The sequence below is a fragment of the Cyphomyrmex costatus genome, unplaced genomic scaffold, assembly GCF_001594065.2.
Source record: "Cyphomyrmex costatus isolate MS0001 unplaced genomic scaffold, Ccosl1.0 scaffold932, whole genome shotgun sequence".
In the NCBI taxonomy this organism is placed as follows: Eukaryota; Metazoa; Arthropoda; class Insecta; order Hymenoptera; family Formicidae; genus Cyphomyrmex; species Cyphomyrmex costatus.
In genome coordinates this window covers 333669-355142 of record NW_017280520.1, presented here as the reverse complement: position 1 = coordinate 355142, position 21474 = coordinate 333669, and the positions used below count along the sequence as shown (strand labels likewise).

Below are 21474 nucleotides of genomic sequence, written 5' to 3'. Positions count from 1 at the left end.
TATGATGCAATATATTATACTTAACATAACAAACGCATATGTGGGATCCTTTAACAATATACTTATAATTGAACGCAAACAATCATTTATATATCGTTATTTGCCACGTGCAATGTGATTACGAGATATTAACTCTCAAATGGAACAATATAGGTCATTCCATGTCCATGTCATTTCTAATACTTCTTATTTATCGTATTCTGTGCGCCTGGCTACAAAATATCTTTATGGTGGAGAAAATATAGGGAAGTAACGACGATACAGGACTTCTGTGTGTTGTCAAGCAGTGCAATCATAAAGTTGAAAATCTGAAAATGACATTTTCATACATTCAAATAATTGCACATTTTCTGCATCTGGCCTCTGCAATATTTATATTATATCTATACTAAAACATCCTACAATAGTTTTTTTTTATACGCATATAATAAAGTTACAATTTTTCTATCCAAACTGAATTATTTTCTTTTTCTGGTGCAGAAAATAATTTTCATAATTTTTCTAAACTTTTTTCCCAATGTCTACACATAGCAGAATAATTTAATAAAAATTTTAAAGAATATATGTGAAATTTTTATAGAATTTTTATGAGACACTTCAAGAGCCTTAAAATCGAGTCTGACACAACATGACTCATGTGTTTCGTTCGAAAGTGTTGAAAATAAGAGTGCCGCTGCAACTGGATTAAGAATCGTAATCGCAATGTGAAATATCTTCGTGAAACTGACTGCGACATCATACATCTTATGTGTATACGTTAACGACCGTACGACACTAGTGGTCAAAACATGCTCGACAAATCACGATCGAGAAAACAGTGCGTCGAACGTATCGCATGCTATGTCTATTATAGCATCAAGTTACAGAGTTAAAGCTTTCTAGTGATCTTTATCGTGACGTGTAAAATGTAAATTTTAGATAAAGACGAAATGGTCTTTGAGTGAACGAACGAATGAATGAACGAGCGTTCTTAAGCCCGATCTACACAGGACGTAGAAGGCGAATCGTAAGTCGCAAGACTAGAAACTAATTTAATGTATTTTAATTATAACAGGTTGCAAGATGCAGAACGAAGGGCGAATGGAGTTGAGCAAGCTGCAACTTTCGCGACCTGCGTCCTATTACGTATTGCGATCTGCGACCTATTATAATCTAAAATACGTATACGTTTCACTTGCGACTTGCGAATTGTGTGCTACGTCTGCGTACTATATCGGGCTTTAGCTAGGTCTCAGTAATACCTTGGTTATACAAGTCGTAATACGTCGAATTAAATAAGTCGCTATTAAATACTCACAAGTGTACATCACACTTGCGACTCGCGTGGCTAATCAGCCAAGGTCTATTACGCCTTCTTATACCCTTACTTATACCGGATTATTTGACTACACAATGTACCTTATTATCCATTTAAAAACATACTAATACGTTTATATGTGTATATAACAAGTCGCTTTTCTTATCAAACACGTATATCGCGGTGCAAGTATATAAATATTAGACAACCTGCAAAATTTCTTACAAGCAAATCGTTGTTTAGTTAATTAGAAAAACGTAAGAAAGATTAATTATTTAAAGTAAGAAATTAATTACAAATATAAAATTACGCTTACATTACATGTATACACGAAAATACGATACACGACGACAATGTCGAATGAGGTTTAGAATGAGAACGAGGAACGTGAACGCAATAAGAAAGAGGAGTTTTTTTTTCTCGACGAAAGAGAATCGCCTGAGTTGCGGTGACGATCGATCATCCGAATGACTAGACTTTGAAGGCGAGAGATGGATCACGTTGATTCTTTTTTCCAGTAACGACAAGACGATAGTGGGAGCTAAAGTTGATCACGAGGATAACAGCTGGCAGGAAGCTGAGGTTACCGAGGTGTCACCACGCGTCACGCCGGGGTGGTGGGTCTATGGGGGGCTCCGCCCCAGCGGTCCCCCGGCTCGAGTCCAACCGGCAATTGCCGGAACGGTGGTGGCATCCTGGCGCGGGCCAAGACCGCCCCGCTTCCGGTACCACCGTCCAAACGGATGAAGAGTCCTTCCAACATCATGAGGCAGTCCAGCCTCACGAAACTCGGTTCCATGATCAACACCGCCGTCAACAAACGTGCCGGTGAGTTTTTGTCTCTAAGTACATATATTGTATAGTTGAGCGTTTTCTCTTGAGATACGCAAAACTCAAGTTTTTCTCATTTGCAACATTTACCGAGGTGTTATATTTGTAAAGAAGTTCCTCTCCTCAATTTCCTTTGATATAATCTGTTTTTCTAAATCTAAAAAGTCCGAGATGTAGATTCGTAATATTCGTATGCCTGTAAAATAGGAAAACGGAAAGTACAAGTTACTTGTCATTTACTTTCAGTTTCAACTCGAAACGCGGCACATGTTTTTCGTGTGCAACGCGACGCGACGTCTATTCACTTGGGTAAACGCATACATCATTCCAAGACGGTGAATCTTTTCCTTCCCTAGGCGCGTTGCCGCGCGTGGTTGCGTCGGATTACGTCAAATGAACAAAGTATAAATTCCTATCATAGATACAGAATTTTGCGAAGTTTCTCTCAATTTTAGGATTTCGCGTCATTAAAAATTCACGGTATGATGATTTCAATTTTATTCCGAAATTTCGATCGTATTCGCTAATGTACTTCGATAAGATCATAAATTGAAGTAGAATCGTCGGTGCTTCGTATAATAATAAGTTGCGGTAATCCAGAGTAAGAGTAACACTTTGGGATAATTCGAGTGATTCGAACTTCCTATAATAAAAAAACTATAACATATTATTTCGCGCGTTTGTCTTTCGTGCGTAAACACATTTTTTAAATGTTTATACACTCGTAGGCAAAAAAACGGGTCACTAAATTTTAGCACAATTAAATTTTTAATATTTTCAAACAGCGATAATTTAGTGAAAAATCATCGTAGCGAGATGTTTGAAAAAGCATTTTAAAGCTTGAAATCTCTACTTTTCAGAACGGTACTTAAAAAACGATCGACTACTGATATTATGTGAAGTTACACAAATATAAATGAAGATGCACAAAATCTAAAAAATTTTTTACGAAGTTTGCAAAGTTTCACGGCGCCAATTAAAAATTGCGCACAAATGGGGTTTACAGCAGCTTTCGAAAGAGTGAATCTTTACCTTTAATTTTTTACTGAGCTCTGTACGATTTTTTTTTTCACCGAATTATTCAACGATCCTTTTTGCTCCAACGTTGAATAACTTCGTGAAATAAAATCGTACAGAGGTGGATAGAAGAGCAAATTAAAGGTAAAGATTCAGTCTTTCGAAAGCTGTAAATCGCATTTGTGCACAATTTTTAATTCGCGTCGTGGAACTTCTCAAATTTCTTAAAAAATTTGGAGGTTTGACGTATCTTCACTTATGTTTGTATAATTTCACATAATATCAGTTCGGCTGTCTTTTTAAGTACCGATCTGAAAAGTAGATTTCAAGCTTTAAAATACATTTTTAAATATCTCGCTACGATGATTTTTTACTGAGTTATCGCTGTTTGAAAGTATTAAGAATTTGTGCTAAAATTTAGTAGCCCATCTTTTTTTTGCCTGTGAGTATATAATGCTTGATAGAAAGTATTACTTATACCACACAATAGTATTATAATTGAATCGTCTTTTCTTTTGTTATTTGAATTCTTTATCAGAGAAACTACATTGCGCTTTAATCGACCGAATTCAACGCGTTTCTTTCTTCGTCGAGTTGGCTTTTGATCTGTAAAGTAAACCTACATTACTTTTCTGTCACTCTGTACCGACGAAGATTTGTCCACATTAAATAACAAGATCTTAATTAACAATACATTTCCAATCTATATAACTTTTAAACGCTTGTTCTGAAATAATTTGGAGCTTTCTCTTTTCATTGTGTGCTGCAACCTCTCTTACAAAGATGATGCTTTCCGTCCTGAGGAACTGTACGTCGTGCTTACAATCTAATAAAAAATTCGAATCGATTGCTTTTATGTATATTATAGATTATGTGAATACTTGATACTCTTTTTTAATTTAACAGATCACTTTCACTCGACTTAAGCATACGTATACTATACACATTTAATAACATAGTTTATTTCTCTATTACTTCTTTTTCTCTCTTAGATTACTGGCTTGTATTATAGCTTTTATCAGCTTTTCTTCTTCTTTTACAAATTATTTGTCATGTACGTAGTATGCCTGATATATTTATGGAGTCTATTAATAAAATATAAGAAATGAAAGTATTTGTAAGTCTTACTTATCAGAGTATACATATATATATTTGAGAAGCTAGAGAGATCGCGGCTTTCATATTTGGCGGCCAATTCGTAAATACTCTCAAGATTGACATTGCGCGAGAAGAACCCAGTTTTGTCACAAAACTCGTTACGGTTGTTCTGCAAGAAAACTCGCGAGTGTCGCGGTTGTCGCGATTGTTGTAATTATCGCGTTGCGACAAGGTAAACATTGCCGATGATACACAAAGATATATTCGCCAGATCGCGTGCGTGTTGGAAGAAAGGCCGTCGCTGTCGAATCGAACGAAAATATGGTTCGTTTCTCGCAGCAGAAGGAAGAGACGAACGCGAAAGGCGTTTGCGCTGACCACAATTATTTCTGTGAGTAGATATACCGACTTAAGATCATTAGGCTTGCGAGCGATTTCCAATTAGCTGATATTCCAACGTGTCCACGCTGATGTTCGAAAAGCTGAAAGAAGCGACATGCTACTGCAAAAGTTTTACATCCTAAATTTTAAGCGCAATTCGCAAATCTCATACACAGACGTGCTGTAAACCAAACCCCTTTCGAATTATACATTGTTTTAGACAATTTATATGACGTGCGCGAGATACGATCGCGGTAGGCGGCTGTTGAAAATTCCAGCGGAGATGCAATCTCGTTAGTACGAGCGTATTAACGTAGCGACTCTAATACGTTCGACAAAGCCGAGCTTCGTCGCTTGTCCTAGCTTCGCGCACCTCGGTACCACTTTGAGATAGTCTCGAGAATCGCGCCTCCCGTGACTCTCGTTCCGTTCGCGAAAAAGGTCCTACCGCGTCGAATTCATTGTGAAACCGTTCTCGAATGCACCAACTATGGATAAATCGCAGAAGCAGAGTGATTAGTCTTTCTGATTTCCAATTAAAAATGGATCGATCGAAAATCCGAGCCTCTAGGGCATTGCTGCGTTTGCAAACAAGTACGAATTCACCGCTGTTTTCCTCCCTCGAAGAGTTACACGACAAATTAACGGAGCTCTTAGGTAAATTCTCCTTTAATTCATCTCATCGTTGTTGAGAATGGACATTTTTTTTAAATTTTAAATATTCATAGCCTGATCTCTACTTTAACGAATCGTTAAATATCCTCTTCAGTCGTGAAACGACCTCTCTCCTTGGAGCTAATGTTGCCGATGGTAGTGTGCTAATAAAAATATCACGTATATAATCATGTCGCGAATACGCTAAGCCACTCCACGTAACACACTTTTGCAAAATTATCTTTGTTTTGACGGGTATCGTTTGTTATTGCGTCAACAGGTCGTTCGCGATTAAGAGTCATTCTCCTTGGCCTATTACATTATTATGTACGATCGGAAACATAACGGTTCCTCGTCAAAAATATCGAAATTTTTTGCAAAAATAATTCCCCTCTCTGTGTGAAAGTATAGTTTTAATATATATCTTGAACAATTAAAATGCACAACTCCTTGTTACACGCTGTTAAGACATTTTGACAATGGATGAAAAGAATCGATTTTTTTTTTCTTCAGAGAGCTGTCTAATTAAATAGCGGCGCTGTATATGTGATTATGAGTACAAGCAAGATGAGCTATTGGCTGTTTTATCTTCTTTGCGAATGCAAAGAGACGAAACGTTCTAGGAAGTGCATTATAATAGAAAATAAATGTGCATCTCTCTCCCACATTAATACTTTTATAAAAGTGCAGTCATTTCGAAATGTTTACATCTCGTGTTGAAAGCTTGAAAGTTAGAACGTCTACTCAATCCTCAAGTCCCTCTAAGCTCCTCTAAAGAATCTCCATCAATAGATTCGTAACATAAGTCGTCATCGAGAGACAATTTTTTCATTTCGATAAATTGCGTTATTTACAGCAACGCGTGCTGTAACTTACGGCATCATTTTTGTGTTTTATCCGATACTGTAGTGGGACACTTGATATACCGATCGTAAATAACGAAACGTATCCGTCCGTGCAGAGAAAAGGTAGATAATTTTCAAAGTTGCCGCGTAGCGTGGCGTCGCGGTGCGTCGCGCGTTCCCGGCCGTCCTCGTCTAATCTCGGGAGGATATTCGCATGGCGCAGACTCTACGGCACCTCTCTGCGCGTCGTCGAGCTGCGCGCATCGCGCATCGCGTGCAAAAGATGGTGGGTTCTGGTTACCGCGGAGAGCGGAGCCAAGCGGAGCCGCGGAAGTAGCGAAAAGCGAAACCTGGGGGCGCAGTGACGTCACGCCATAGTCGCGCACAGCCGTGTTGTGTGCAGTATAATGCGCCTGTGAGAACTTCCGCCATTGAGAGGCAGAGCCGCGTTAACGCCGAGAGCGCTTTTACGGGCACGGTGGTTAGCCGGAAATATGTGACAGAGGATCGGTGGCGCACCGGTCCGGATCTAACTCGCGCGATCTCGCGTGTTCCCTCACGTATAGCGAACGATCTCCTCGTCGCCGGCGTGGTGCCGCGTGCGCGCGCGCGCGCTCGGACGTGTCCCCCCCGAGGGCCATCCATCACTTGGAGTTGAGGCCCCGTATCGAAGCAACGCGCTCGGCACTCTCCGCCGCGTCGTCCAGTTTCCACGAGTTTCCTCGTGTGTCGTGTCTCGAGATGGCCGGTAAGTAGTGGCTCCAGTCCAGTCCAGCTACCGCGATTAAGCCGGCGCAATACCGCGCGTATCTCCGCGCCGCCAACGACGCGCGACGGCTACGGCGCGTTGCTGCTCCTGTTCCTCTGCTAGGCGCCTCGCCTCCTCGCCTCTTCGCCCATCTTCGCCTCCTCGCTTTGCTGCAGCGAGGTGAACCTTGACCCAGATTAGGGTCGCGCGCTCGAGTGTCCTCGTCCTCTCGCTGTGTTTCTCTTCGCGTAATAGCGTATCATTTGCGCGCCCGTACTCGCTCCGGATTCTCCTCGTGCGCGTGGAGGGGGGGGGGGGATAGATACCTATGTGCCCGTCGCCGGTGACGGCGACAACAATAGCGGCGGCGGCGACGACGGCGACGGCGGTGGCGGCGGCGTCGACGGCGGCGACGGTGGTGGTGGCGGTGGCGGCGGCAGCGGCGACGGCGGCGGCGGTGGTGGTGGTGGTGGCGACGACGGCGGCCTAGAAAACACGATGGATTACGCCGAAACTTCAAGTAGGCTCACTTTTCTCTCTTTCTCTCTCTCTCTCTCTCTCTCCCCCCGCCTCGTCTATTCCGCACTCTCCGCAATTGTATCAATTTTCGTGCGACCTACGCAGGAGGACTTTGTACCGGCCATCTTCACCCGTTTCCCCTCTCATTTCTCTCCTCTCTATTGTTCAGTCTTGTACAGTGTTTTTCCCGAGTTACTCGAACCGAGAGACCAATTTCTCCAACTTTTCCAACAAATGATTTCTTTACTTGTTCCTTGTTTGTAGACACATCTACCTTTCGAGTTCAAAGTAGAACCTCACAATTTTGATATTGTTTTTTTTTGTGAGACTCTGGGGAACACCATCAACGGTGAATTAAATTGAGAAACGCTACCATGATGGTGATAATGATGATGATAATGATAATAATGATGATGATGATGATGCGATGCATTCGTTTGTGTTCCATGCCACTGATGCACAGCAGTAGTATCCTAGGATAGCAACTATTTGGCTTTGTTTCTTTCAACTTGATATGCAATAACACCTGTGCTATTTATCTTTGTCTCTCTCCTTTCCTTGCTTCAAGTCATGCATCTACTTTGTACATGTGTGTGTGTGTAAATGTTTTTAATTTCATCAAAGGCTCTACGAAATAATGAATTATGCTACTTTTTTCCATTTCTTGCTATTACGTCCGATTTGGTATTTGGAATATGGCTTCGTATACATACAATACAAAGATATTAACAAGTTATGTTTTATACTACTTTTGATTTCTTTATATTGGTTGTATAAATTGAATGTTTCCATGCCCATATAGCTTGTTTTCTGTGCGTAAACATTTCAACCTTAAAGAGTTTTCTTAAACTCAAGTTTCTATGTATAAATATTAGAATTATGTGTATTATGCAACATCTTTCATTTTCCACTTCTATTTCTTTCCGTTTATTTGTTACGATTTCAAAACTGATCTTGACTAAAACGCACTAATTTCTCTGATTAAGACACAAAATCGACCGATTATTCCAAAATGTAATTATTATTACCATTTGCTAAATTACATCAATATCTGAGACAAATGAGCAATGACAGGAAGATACTTCATTTTTAAATCGCTATATATTTATTATATTACAGGCAATGGTGACATACAGTGGTGTTTTTCACAAGTAAAAGGGACCTTAGAAGACGACGTTACAGAAGGCAAGTTTGACCTGTGTTTGCATAGTTTCAGAAAAAGAGAGAGAGGGCAAGACGTCTTGTCTTTTATCTTATCAGTTTAAACATACTAAATTAAAACAAACTAGTCGCGACTTTGCATATGCATCAAGATCCAAAATTTATCTCACATAGTACACACAAATTCATTCTTTTAGTTTACCGTTCATTAATACGTGATTATGTCAAGGTTTTGTAAGTTTTGTAATATACTTTACGAAATCATTTATAAATATGAGTATTATGTTTTTTATTACAGCTGATATAATCTCATGCGTTGAATTTAATCACGATGGTGATCTCCTGGCGACAGGAGACAAGGGTGGACGCGTTGTCATTTTTCAAAGAGACCCTATTGTAAGTGTAGTTGTGATTATGCAATTTAAAAGAGATAGACGAATTTCAAATAAATATTACCTTTTTAAAATATATATTATTCAAACAATCCAATTATCACACTTAACGATTAATAATTATGTATTCACACATATCTATATAAATGTGTGTGTGTGTGTGTGTGTGTGTGTGTGTGTGTATCTACATTTTGCATGCTCTAATTTGTGACGAATTAATATATTATTATATGACGCATCTTATACTATATTAAATGTAAAAATGCATTTGATGTTAAGAAAGAGTAGTTCTCACATTTTTACAAGGTTTTGTATTATCATCTTACTTGCAAATTGATCTTAGAGATCTGGCTTATGTATTTCTGTTACATTAAAACTTAAGTAACATTTAATAATCTAATATCTGTTTAATCTTCTATATTGAGTCAAATAACTCTTCACTAATTGTAAGTGTATTAAAAATATTGTGTTTGAGAGCTTATAATGCTTATATCATGGTATTAGTTATAAAGATTAGATGGGCTTTATAAGATTAGATACTTTCAAGCGTGATATTCGGATTGTTACAACTAAATTTATCAGGTTAAGATATCTTTATGTATGTGTAAAACTAATGTTTAGTGATTAACGAATTATGAAAATAATTGTTTGCACAGAGTAAAAACAGTATACCACGAAGAGGCGAATACAATGTGTATAGCACTTTCCAGAGCCACGAACCAGAGTTCGATTACCTAAAATCATTAGAAATAGAAGAAAAAATTAATAAAATTAGATGGTTAAAAAGAAAGAATCCTGCCCACTTTTTACTCTCCACGAATGATAAAACAATTAAATTGTGGAAGGTTAGTGAGAGAGATAAAAGAGTGGAAGGATATAATACAAAAGAGGAGAATGGCACGATACGTGATCCTGCCTGCATCACTGCCTTGAGGGTAAGAGATTCTGAATATAATTTATTCTAAATTTGTTACATACCGTTGCAAATATGTAATTTTTAATTATGAAATATAAATATGAGATAATTATACAAAATTTTACATTTATTATTATTATTTAATTATACAAAATGTTTGATATGTATGTGTTACCACATTGCATAGGTGCCAACCATAAAACCAATGGAGTTGATGGTAGAGGCATCACCAAGGAGAATATTTGCCAATGCGCACACCTATCACATAAACAGTATAAGTGTCAACAGTGATCAAGAGACATACCTCAGTGCTGATGATCTTAGAATTAATCTTTGGCACCTTGAGATAACTGACCAGAGTTTTAGTATCCTTTTTTTCTTTATAATCACGCGCATTAGTTTTCTTTTTTTTTTTTTTTTTACAAAAGATTATATTTCTTTTGCGTTATTCTGAAATTAATTTTTACAGATATATAATTAGCTTAAATATAACAAAGGTTTTCAGATATATAATTTTCCTAACCATAGCCTACAGATATAGTAGATATTAAGCCAACTAATATGGAAGAGTTAACGGAAGTTATAACTGCGGCGGAATTTCATCCTGCAGAATGTAACGTGTTGGTGTACAGCAGTAGCAAAGGAACTATTAGACTTTGCGATATGAGATCTGCTGCTCTCTGCGATCAGCACAGCAAGCTCTTCGAGGAGCCTGAAGATCCAACTAATAGGAGTTTTTTCTCAGAAATTATTTCAAGCATAAGCGATGTAAAGCTCAGTAATTCTGGAAGATATATGATCAGTAGAGACTACCTCAGCGTGAAAGTGTGGGACTTACAAATGGAAACAAAACCAATCGAATGTTATCCTGTAAGTTTGTATATATTTATAAAAAAAAGCGATATATATTTCTTATAAAGACGAAACTTAATATGCCATCGTTGTATAAATTTTCTATTTTTTCTGTTACAACCTTTTGTTTCATTCGGGATAAAGCTTCCTACTTTATTGTAAGATCGTACTGTATACATGTACAGCTGTTCTCACAACTTTATATAATTTTTTTGTTACAACAGGTACACGAATACTTAAGATCAAAATTATGTTCATTGTATGAAAATGACTGCATTTTTGACAAATTTGAATGTTGTTGGAGTGGTAATGATTCTGCAATTATGACGGGCTCATACAACAATTTCTTCAGAGTATTTGATCGTACGACTAAACGCGATCTTACTTTAGAGGCAGCACGCGACATTGCCAAACCAAAAACGCTTCTAAAGCCAAGAAAGGTTAGTACATTTTGTGAGATCTTTTGTTTTATTCATAAGAGTTATCGTCGAGTATTGTGTATTGTGTGTGTGTGTGTGTGTGTATATATATATATATATATATATCGACTCCAAATTTTTATACTTTCGAATACTTATGCTTACATGCGATTACATAGGTATGCACCGGTGGTAAACGCAAGAAGGATGAAATTAGTGTCGACTGTCTGGACTTTAATAAGAAAATACTTCACACTGCATGGCATCCATCTGAAAATGTGGTGGCTGTCGCTGCTACGAACAATCTCTTCCTATTCCAAGACAAACTTTAGCATATCTGTATGCAAGTATGTGAATAAAATTTCAATTGAATATTAGCCAGAGAGAATCAGAGGTGTCGGAAATTATTATAAAAATTGTAATGCTCGTATGATTCGTATGTAACATAAACTGATTTTCTCTAGATTATACAACGGTATATATTGACGTGAGCTAGGCACGTTGAACTGAAAACTCCCAGTGGAACCACGGGTGTCTGAGTAATAGTGACGATAGTCGACTACTAGTCTGTCAGTGGTTGACTGACCGAGGAGTGGTGTACGTAGCGCCGTCCACGCAGCTCACATTCATACATGCTATATACACATAGAGACATACAAGGATTGTGCACTCCATACATTGTCGCGTGCATATGTGTATGTGAAAAGAGATGTGCAAATACGAAACACACGCATAACTTCAGGCTATCAATAAATTCGCTAGCTCAAATATATTCGCAGATGAAAAAGAAACGTACGCATTCGGCAGAACATGTGATTCAACCAATTTGCAGACTCGTGTTGGCAGTTGATATATGACTTATAAATACTAATGATTAGTAATTTGTTGCATGTATTATAAAAATTGTGCCATCGCACAGTGTAGTCTATATGTGACTTATCTACGCTATAGACTACCAGGGTATTTGATTATCGCATTGATGAACAGGCGATGTGAGTAGAGCGGGCGTACGGATTACGAGTCGCTCGCTGCGGTTTATGTACAATTTATATAAATACGTGGTACAAACTTTAAGTTTTCCTTAACTGATATGTCTAATTAGCGTGAAAAAAGGAACAAAAAAAAACGAGAGAGAGGTCAGCCGTGCCAATGAGCAAAATCTGTAACTATTGTATTGACGTAATTTTATTTATTGTTACGCGGCATTTAAATTATGAACTTGAATTATAAAAAAACATGCATTAGTTATTGAAGTAAATTTTCCTCCTATAAATACTTTTGCAATTAATAATCGACTCGTATGTTGCTGACCTCGATGTAAGAATACAGAGTAAGTAAATAAGATTTATGAATATATATAGTTTCGTGCTTGTAGAATTGAAATACTTACAGTTACCACTATGAAGGAGTTCGCCTTTTGGTAAAATAACCTGTGTCTACATTATTTGTTTATCATTTGCGATTTGGTACCACACTTGTTAAACGCGCATGCGCGTAGGCCTATTTTCCCGTTGTATTCTCGCGAATTGTTTGTCACAGTCGCCAATACGAGTCAAAATGATAGATAGTATGATATATATAAACCGGAACATTTCCTTATATTACATATATCTGGAAAAACCAAATATTGCTGCACTAAACATACATACATCAAGCAATAAGTGGCGCCGATTTAAGACAATGTGTATAATAAAATATCAAGTGTCATTTTCTAAAAAAAATCGTATGCCCCGATCGGGAGATAAACGAAAATCGCATAGATACAGAGTACAGATTTTCTAATCTTTCTTAATAATTTATCGACACTCTTATACTCCTACAGATATAAGCAGCAATTTCGTACATGGATAAAATAAACCTAAAAGTGCATTTGTGACGATGGTAAGCTGGGCTTGCAGAGTTTATATAGAAATAAAATATTTGCTGAATAATGTACACCAGCATAATGTAACTTTGATAAATATCCAAGTCGGAAAACAAAGTGTTCATGTTTTTAACTCACACGCATTTTCTATCATCTTTTTACCATTTAATTTCCTTTTGTATACATGTATACGTCGATTAATTATGCTGCGACATTTATTATATTCTAAACCATCAAGCATTGATATATATATATATATATATATATATTATATATATGTATATGTGTGTGTATGTATACATATATATATGTGTATATATAATATCGATGTGTACAATATGCAAAACATTGATCTTGATATTAACAAAATGTATAATATGATATTGACGCGAAAAGAGTAACATATGTATATCGGCAATTTAATAAAATAATGTAACATGACGCACATAACAAAAAATAGAAATAATGAAAAATGAATCGACATATACGAACCATGTTCTATATGCTTCAGCTTGTTTTCAATGTCAAATCTGAAAATAATCCTATATATATGTGAGAGAGTTGGAGGTTAACGCGTTAAATTGTGTATGCTTTTTAATCTATATTCAAATTTCACAATTATTTGTATATTTTTTATAAGATAGTTGGAATCATTTACAATAGAGATTTTTATTAAAAGATCTTTATTTTTTTAAGAGAAGAAAGATAGAAAAATACTTTTTATCGAGGTGAATGTCATATTACATACGACTAGCAAACGTTTTCTTTACGTTGCGTGTGAGTTTGAAATATGAATTGTAATATGTGCGTGTGTGAGTATATATGTATGTATATATATACATCAGGGTTGATAAAGCTAATGTGTTTTTTTTTTTTAAGAATGAAACATTGTTTCTTTTTAAACATGTTTTTGATGTTTCAAAAATACGTTTTAAACTATTTAAAACATGTTTTTTACCAATCGTGATATATATATGTATATATGTGTGTATATAAATATACACATATATTACACACACACAATATAAATCTATTTCTAAAACAAACTATTAGCATGAAAAAAACTGCTTCGTGATAACGTAAGAATAAAGTTGCAGATTTATATAGACAAGATTAAAATATAATGAAAAAATATATGCACATGGAATGTAATTTTTTATGGTAATAAAAATAACGCGCGAATGCTTCTTCATTGGACGAATTGCTTGGACGATCATCGATCTATAAAAATACGTGAAGTTTAATATTAATAAGTTTGATGTACAAATCATTTTGGAATATTGAAAAAAGTAATTTTTAGGACTCTTAATTGTCGATTTTGTGGGAATGTGAGTGGAAACAAAATGAGAGTGAATAGTTTTTTAAAAAAGGATAATGCTACGATCGGATTATGTCTCTCTAAGATTGATCTGATAAAATTCATAATTAAGATCGTGTTTTTAAAAATAATATTGACAATTTCTTTAGAAGTCTCTGCATAATTAATGGACAATTGAAATGTCACAAGACGTGTGGAAAAAATCGTTTGAATCATATTTCGAATCGATTCATTATTCATTTTAAGCGATTTCATTTAGGTATCGTTTAAGTTACGATGACAAAGACTCTTTGGATACCTTGTGCGCTGTTCCCAGAGCCAATAAATTGCGTATTATTACGTTTCTTGTAACTCAGTGTTCTTCTTTAATTCCTTGATACGATCGAATAAAAATATACAGTATATTGGATGTAAATACCCTTGTAAGACGTATTTACAAATGTGTACGAAATTGTGTGATCTTCATGATACATACTTATAATGTATATACATACATTATTGAATTTATTAGGCGATCAAGATGGAAAAATATGGCACGATAAGTACATCGATATGAGCGCGGTCTTTGGGACCGCAGCGGCTCCAATGACGAAAACAGTATTAACTACTCCACGAATCTCGCGAATGCGGCGTTGTTTTACAATGTCAATTGAACATGCGTTACAATCGCGTTCGTGAAACGGGATGAGATTTTTTTAAATCAACATGGTGCTGATTATTATAACAGGATTAACAGGAATTTTGGGGAGGCATGCAAGACCTACCTCTATGTGATAACTGATAACAGAGCTGTTATATAGAAGAAGATTCTATTTTTATTAACACCGTTATATGTACAATCTGAATATGTATCATTTTTTTATAGCAAACAAACGATCGAGTCGGGACGAGGTTTTTCAAGTGCAACACGCGTGCATCTTTTAAGAGAGAAGAGAAAGAATACTACTGATATATTGATCTTATGTAAAAGAGAGGACAAAACTGCGAAAACGCGCGTCATCGACAGCACGAGACATTTATACGTTACATCGATGTATAACATAACGTGACAGAAAGAAAGAAGAATAGAGAAGAACAATAAATTATACTGTACGTATAAGTACAAATCGTGTCTTCGTTTTACGATTCTCCCTAGCATACTGTCTCTCGAAAGACTCATTGCATTTCGTGGCATCGCAATTCTTATGAAAAAGGGAACAAGACAAGTATAAGAGATGATAGCTCCTACTACAAGAAGCAAAAGCTCTCTGCGGCGATCGATCGTCAAATCTCGCTGTCGCGCTCGTCTCTTCGCTCCTCATAATTCCTTCTTCCTCCTAATCAATAAAAAATAATTTTAAAAAAAAATTTTTTTCGACAACCAGTCAAACGGGTAAAGAGTTGATGACAATGAAATGAGGTGAAAGGAGGCTATACAAATAAAGGAATTATAATATACAAAATGGTCCAATCTGTTTATGTAGTCACGGTCAGTGAGAGATGTGAAAAAGACGCAAATGAGAGACACACGAAGGAACGAGAACATGGTGAGTATCGACACCCTCGTGACCTCGAGGCTGTCCCTCGTCGATTCGCGTTCAATTCGAGTTATTCGGTGTCAAGTTATTGCGATCATTGTCGGCGATCGCCAAGTCATTGCAGTTTTTGCAGTCCGCTGCGATGCGACGAAACGTGACCTGCGGTTTGACTTCTCTCATCGACCGTTGACCGTTGGTAAGTTGTTTCACTCGTCTATTGCGAATCGACTTCTCTCTCTCTCTCTCTCCCCCCCCCCCGCTCTCGTCTCTCTCCCGCAACTTTTTCGGTGGAAGAGGCATGCTTTTGTCCGCGATAATTCTTAGATTTTCACAACCAGATTCGACAATAATCCAAACTATCGAAAATAGGAGCAGTGAGCGCTCGTTGCTCCTCACTCTCATTATTATTTCGTTTTTCAACGGTATACAAAGGTTATATATTAGTGGTATTCGCCTCGTTTATACTCATCTCTTATTGTTTGCTCTATATTCCACTATTATCATATTTATAATATTGAGTCAACACGAGCTAACGATTTTCTTTCTATTCGTTTAAATGTAACGCGTCGTTCAGATGCATATACTATATGTATGTGACAACTGGAAAATTTATTGTGATCCTGTTTTTACGCGACCAAACAATGACATTTTAATATTAAACTTATCCAGCGGAAATCAAGTTGATTTTTATGATATAAAACGATGTGCGATATTTGAAAAGTTTTGATTCTCGGATCAGAGTAGAAGCGATAATGTAAACTCGTTTACAAAATAAATATGAAAATATATGTATATTACAGTAGACAAAGAGAGAGGAGACTAGGACGTGGCGCTGGAAAATTGAAGAGGGGAAGAACGAGAGGGGAGCGAGAGCGAGCAAACGCGAATGAGAATGTCATGATATGGTAATAATAATGATAGAGTTTTAATATGTTTTTAAATGGATTTCAATCGTGACGGGATCAATTTTGTGCAATCTAAACTAATCAAAGATACAATTACTACCATGTATTTGATGTACAGTGTGATATGTGTAATGTTTTGACAGATATTATAACCTAAAATTACTACATGTATCAAACATTAGATTTGCATTGCTGCAGCAGACAAATTTTTAGTATAATTTTCAGTACGATTCTGCATACATTCACATATTTCATATACAAATTGGTCAAACTTGGGAGAAATTGGTGAAAAGTATACTTGGAAAACTTCTTTTTCTATTTTTTATTTGAAGATATCTTTGTAGATTAATATAAATAGTATTAACCCTCCTAGAAAGTCGAATGTGACCCCCGGCTTCGTCAGTTTTATAGAGTCCATATTCTGTTTGACAGAGAAATAAATTTTATGATATATTTGTTTACTGCTTGTTATCCATTTTGTTATATTGATTAAATGAATTATCAACAAAACAACATTGGGTTGAATCTAATCCTACTTTTCTGACTATCTTGAAAATTCATTTTGATTCTGTTGAGGAGTAATTATAGATTTTACTATAGGGAGGGTTAATTTATAATTGTTACTTTATATATATAGGTCTGGCCTTTGTACGATTCCATAAAAGAATGCTGCTTCCACATTTATTAAAGTCAAGGCGCATGTAAAACGTCTTCCTGTAATTTTTTCTCAAACGGCACTAGCAAGATGGACATTTCAATACGGGAAAGAATTCTCAGCTTTGCTGATGTTGTAATGAGAGTGCCACCTTTATTCATCATTGACGAATTACTCAGAATTGGCCTTGGTTTTCCTAATGACAATATTGTAATACTGGAAAGTAATGAATATGGCTTTAAAACTACCAATTTATCAAGCATCGCTAGTTCCATTTCTACAGTTACAACAGACTCGTTTCTAATGGATCAGCTCGATTTTACTCATCTTGTTTACAAGGCTTACCTAATAATCATATTTAAATTTTTATGTTGTTGTGTAGGTAAGTAGTATACTTTACTATTCTTTACAATTTCAGTAAATTTTTTGAGCAAATTAGATTTCTTTTCAAGGAAAAAGCCTGTAGTCAAGTTAATTCGGCAAATTGCTTTTTGCATTCAAGATATATGTAAATCCTACCGTAATAAAGAATATTATTTCATTAAAATCTTTTGCAATATTAATTTAAACAAATAAATTAATGTTGTATTTTTTTTTCAGGTTTTCTTGCAGCCTTATACACATTCATGTTGTGTACTAGACATTTGATAATTGTATACTTATATTTAATATCTGTAGGAGTAATATTTGTATCATACTGGTCAAATGTTAGTACAATGAAAGCAATCATAGCTTACATGAGTGTCCACGAATCAACAACCAGCATACTTGACAATATATTATGTCTAAATTTATCGGATGTTCTATACAATGGTCCGGGTTTTCTAATTATCCAGAATTATATACTGCAATGTCTGCTAGCCAGCGTCTTTTGTTACATACATCTTGCCCCAAGACATCCTATAATTCAAAAGCTTCTTGTACTGAGCTTTATGTCACCATCCATCTTGGGTATCCATCCTTTACCGGTAAGTTTATCAAATATATCCATCGTTATTTTGTTTATTCTTAGTACAAGGAAGAGTTGGAAAGCAGCGAGTATTAATATTTTTAAACAATTCATAATTAAGTAAAAAAAATTTTTTCCTAGACGCAATATCTATATCACGCACCAGTGTGCGCAACGTTAATCCCATTGGCTGTGTGCAAATTTGTCATCTGGTATAATGGCGTCAACATATTAAAAACAATGTACATGGGCTATCGACACGCACGCAACTTTATAATCAATTACGGTTTATCCGCTCTCGCGGAAACAGAATGGATGCGCTTGAATGTGCCATGCGTACTTCGTACGTTTTGGATGCTGCGTATGGGAGAACAAGTCGTTCAAATTCTTGGGAATCACTACGGCGAGGAAACATTTAATTATTACGTCATGATCAGAACGCTGTTGGTAAATGGATGCGAGACATTGACAGCTGTTCTTGGTATGACCAGCATAATCTCATTCATCTGTCACTATATCGGCTGCTTCTTCCAATGGATATTATTGACAGAAGACGAAGATGAAAAGAGTATCGGCACGGTGTCCGCTATACTATTCTACATTCTTGCTCTACAAACAGGATTGACGAGTCTTGATAGAGAGAAGCGTCTAGTACGACTATATCGTAATTTTTGCCTATTATTTACGGCGATTTTACATTTTGTGCACAATATAGTGAATCCACTATTGATGTCGCTCAGTGCTTCTCATAATCCAGCACTACATAGACATTTACGAGCTTTGGCGGTCTGTGCTTTTCTAATATTCTTCCCGATATCGTTACTTGTGTTCCTCTGGTCCCATTTCTCCGTGAGTACATGGTTATTGGCTGTATCGGTTTTCAGCATCGAGGTAATAGTCAAAGTGCTGGTCTCACTAGCAATTTATTCGTTGTTTCTAATTGATGCATACAGAAGCACATTCTGGGAACAATTTGACGATTGTGTGTACGTAATAAGATCGTTTGGCAATACTGTAGAATTCGCTTTTGGCATTATATTGTTTTTTAACGGTTTCTGGATATTGATCTTCGAGTCTGGTGGAGCTATTCGTGCCATCATGATGTGTATACACGCTTACTTTAATATCTGGTGCGAAGCGAAGGCTGGATGGAGCGTTTTTATGAAACGCCGGACGGCTGTGAATAAGATCAATTCTTTACCGGAAGCAAAAGTCGAACAACTTGAACAGTTAGACGATGTTTGTGCAATTTGCTATCAAGAAATGCGAAGCGCCAAGATCACCCAATGCAATCATTATTTCCATGGTGTATGCTTGCGGAAATGGTTATACGTTCAAGATCGATGTCCTCTTTGCCATGACATACTGTATAAAGTTGAAAGCGTCCAAAACAGAGACATAGTTCTGGTTGAAGAAAACGGCAGAAACGACATTGAAGATGATGTAGTTGTGCAAACTAGACAGAATTCAAATGTTCAATCTCGTCAAAATCATCATAGACAATTGGACGAGCATTCGAATGAAGGGAGATGAAATGACGTGGCTCTTCACGCATATTTTGTGATATGATGTAGATAGACACTAATTTTTTTAATACTAATTTTGATCGCAGAACACCAGAACATTCGTGGAATCTAGCTTGAAAATTTCGCTCGTTTGTATTATATTACTTCAACTCGATTATTGGACAGCACAGTTATAAATCATTTACATTGGAAATTATCATGTAAGAACTTGAGTCTTTTCCTTCAATTTCTTGTAAAATCTTTTAAATAACTAAATTGCAACAATTATTCTTAGAAAAAAAAAAAAACAATTTCATGTGACGATTGTTCTGTACTAAGAAAGTACTCGGCGTATAGTTTCGAAACTTTAGCTATTTACCGATTCAATAGATATCCACTATTGTGACTATTAAATGTATTTTTGGATCATTGTTTTGCTACAATCGTCGTATACAGCGTAATGTAATCCATAATGATATACAAGCTTCCATATACATGCTATGTGCTTCCATCTCTCAATCATGATACACCATGATGTACTGATATATTAATTTTCTATTGAGTTAAATGAAAAGGGAAGAAGAGGAAAATAGAAAAGTTGTTTCTATCTGGGAGAGGAAAGAGAGGAAGGGAAAGACATGATTGTACAAGGCTTATAAAACATTTAATGACAGAGTTTAAAACTTTAATTTTACGACACATTTTATGATACCTGTCATTATTATTAGGCTGAAAGATAGTTCTGTACATTTCAAGTGCTGACTGATATTGAGTATACGTAACTATAAAGAAGAGTGGAGCGAATTAATTCTCTTCAAACTTTCGAGAGTGATAGTTTTTGTCTATACTAAATCGATCGTAATTGATTGTATAATTTGCAAATAAAATTCTACTAAATTGTTTCTAAAATAAAAATATTACAGTGTAAACTAAAATCGCAAAATGACTATTAATGTTTGAAAAAAAAAAACTATAACTACAATGCCTCGTCAGTATATTTAACTTTAATATATGCTCAAAATTTTAATATGGAAAATTATTGATTTCATTTAATCTTATGTTAACTTGTACTTGAAAAAACAATTTGCAATTTAATGATATATCGAATAGATTGTTTTCTAAATTCAGATATTTTAATTTGGTTATTTATTTATATGGAAGTGTGTGATAGATAGGGACAACTGTAATCTACTTGACATATAATGAGATTATACACACACACACACATGTATATATGTATGTATAATTATGTCGAATGTGAAAAAGCATAAAATATGACTTTATTTCTCTGATTTTAATTGCAACTTTGATGAATTACTCCTTGTTCTTATTCTATTGAATATTCTTTATTATAAAGTTTCTTTTTATTGAATATATATATATATACATATATATATATAAAAGATAGTATTTTTCTATATATTATATCTATTATATACGAAGATCCCTTTTCATATATAAAAGATTAATAAGAAAATTAAAAATGTCCGATTTACTTTTTATTACATATTTAATTATTAACGACTCTTATATGATTCTTCATTAAGAGACTAGTATAAATTTATTAAGAGATTCTGTAAGAGTTTACAACATGTTTAGAGTATGTTGAATAAAATATTGTATTTTTAAAA

The 21474-nt window shown here is 35.7% G+C and overlaps 2 protein-coding genes across 4 annotated transcripts; both read left to right on the top strand.

The window, feature by feature from the left end:
• The first annotated feature begins 1919 nt into the window (after positions 1-1919).
• tws (protein phosphatase 2 regulatory subunit tws) lies at positions 1920-13219 on the top strand. 2 transcript variants are annotated; one of them, XM_018550086.1, is made up of 9 exons: positions 1920-2125; positions 8510-8575; positions 8850-8947; positions 9600-9878; positions 10047-10224; positions 10395-10729; positions 10936-11151; positions 11310-11477; positions 11595-13219. In XM_018550086.1, exons 1-8 carry the CDS (start codon positions 2041-2043, stop codon positions 11460-11462), a joined length of 1410 nt encoding a protein of 469 aa, XP_018405588.1. In that variant the 5' UTR covers positions 1920-2040; the 3' UTR covers positions 11463-11477; positions 11595-13219. The 2 variants fall into 2 exon arrangements, with proteins under 2 accessions (XP_018405588.1, XP_018405589.1); XM_018550087.1 differs by lacking the exon at positions 1920-2125 and adding an exon at positions 7338-7391.
• Positions 13220-16634: 3415 nt separating this feature from the next.
• On the top strand, positions 16635-20026 carry Trc8 (TRC8 ring finger protein). 2 transcript variants are annotated; one of them, XM_018550099.1, is made up of 4 exons: positions 16635-16734; positions 17372-17771; positions 17990-18357; positions 18480-20026. In XM_018550099.1, the coding sequence occupies exons 2-4, from the start codon at positions 17480-17482 to the stop codon at positions 19869-19871; spliced, it is 2052 nt and encodes a 683-aa protein (XP_018405601.1). In that variant the 5' UTR covers positions 16635-16734; positions 17372-17479; the 3' UTR covers positions 19872-20026. The 2 variants fall into 2 exon arrangements, with proteins under 2 accessions (XP_018405601.1, XP_018405602.1); XM_018550100.1 differs by lacking the exon at positions 16635-16734 and adding an exon at positions 16995-17026.
• Positions 20027-21474: the final 1448 nt, after the last annotated feature.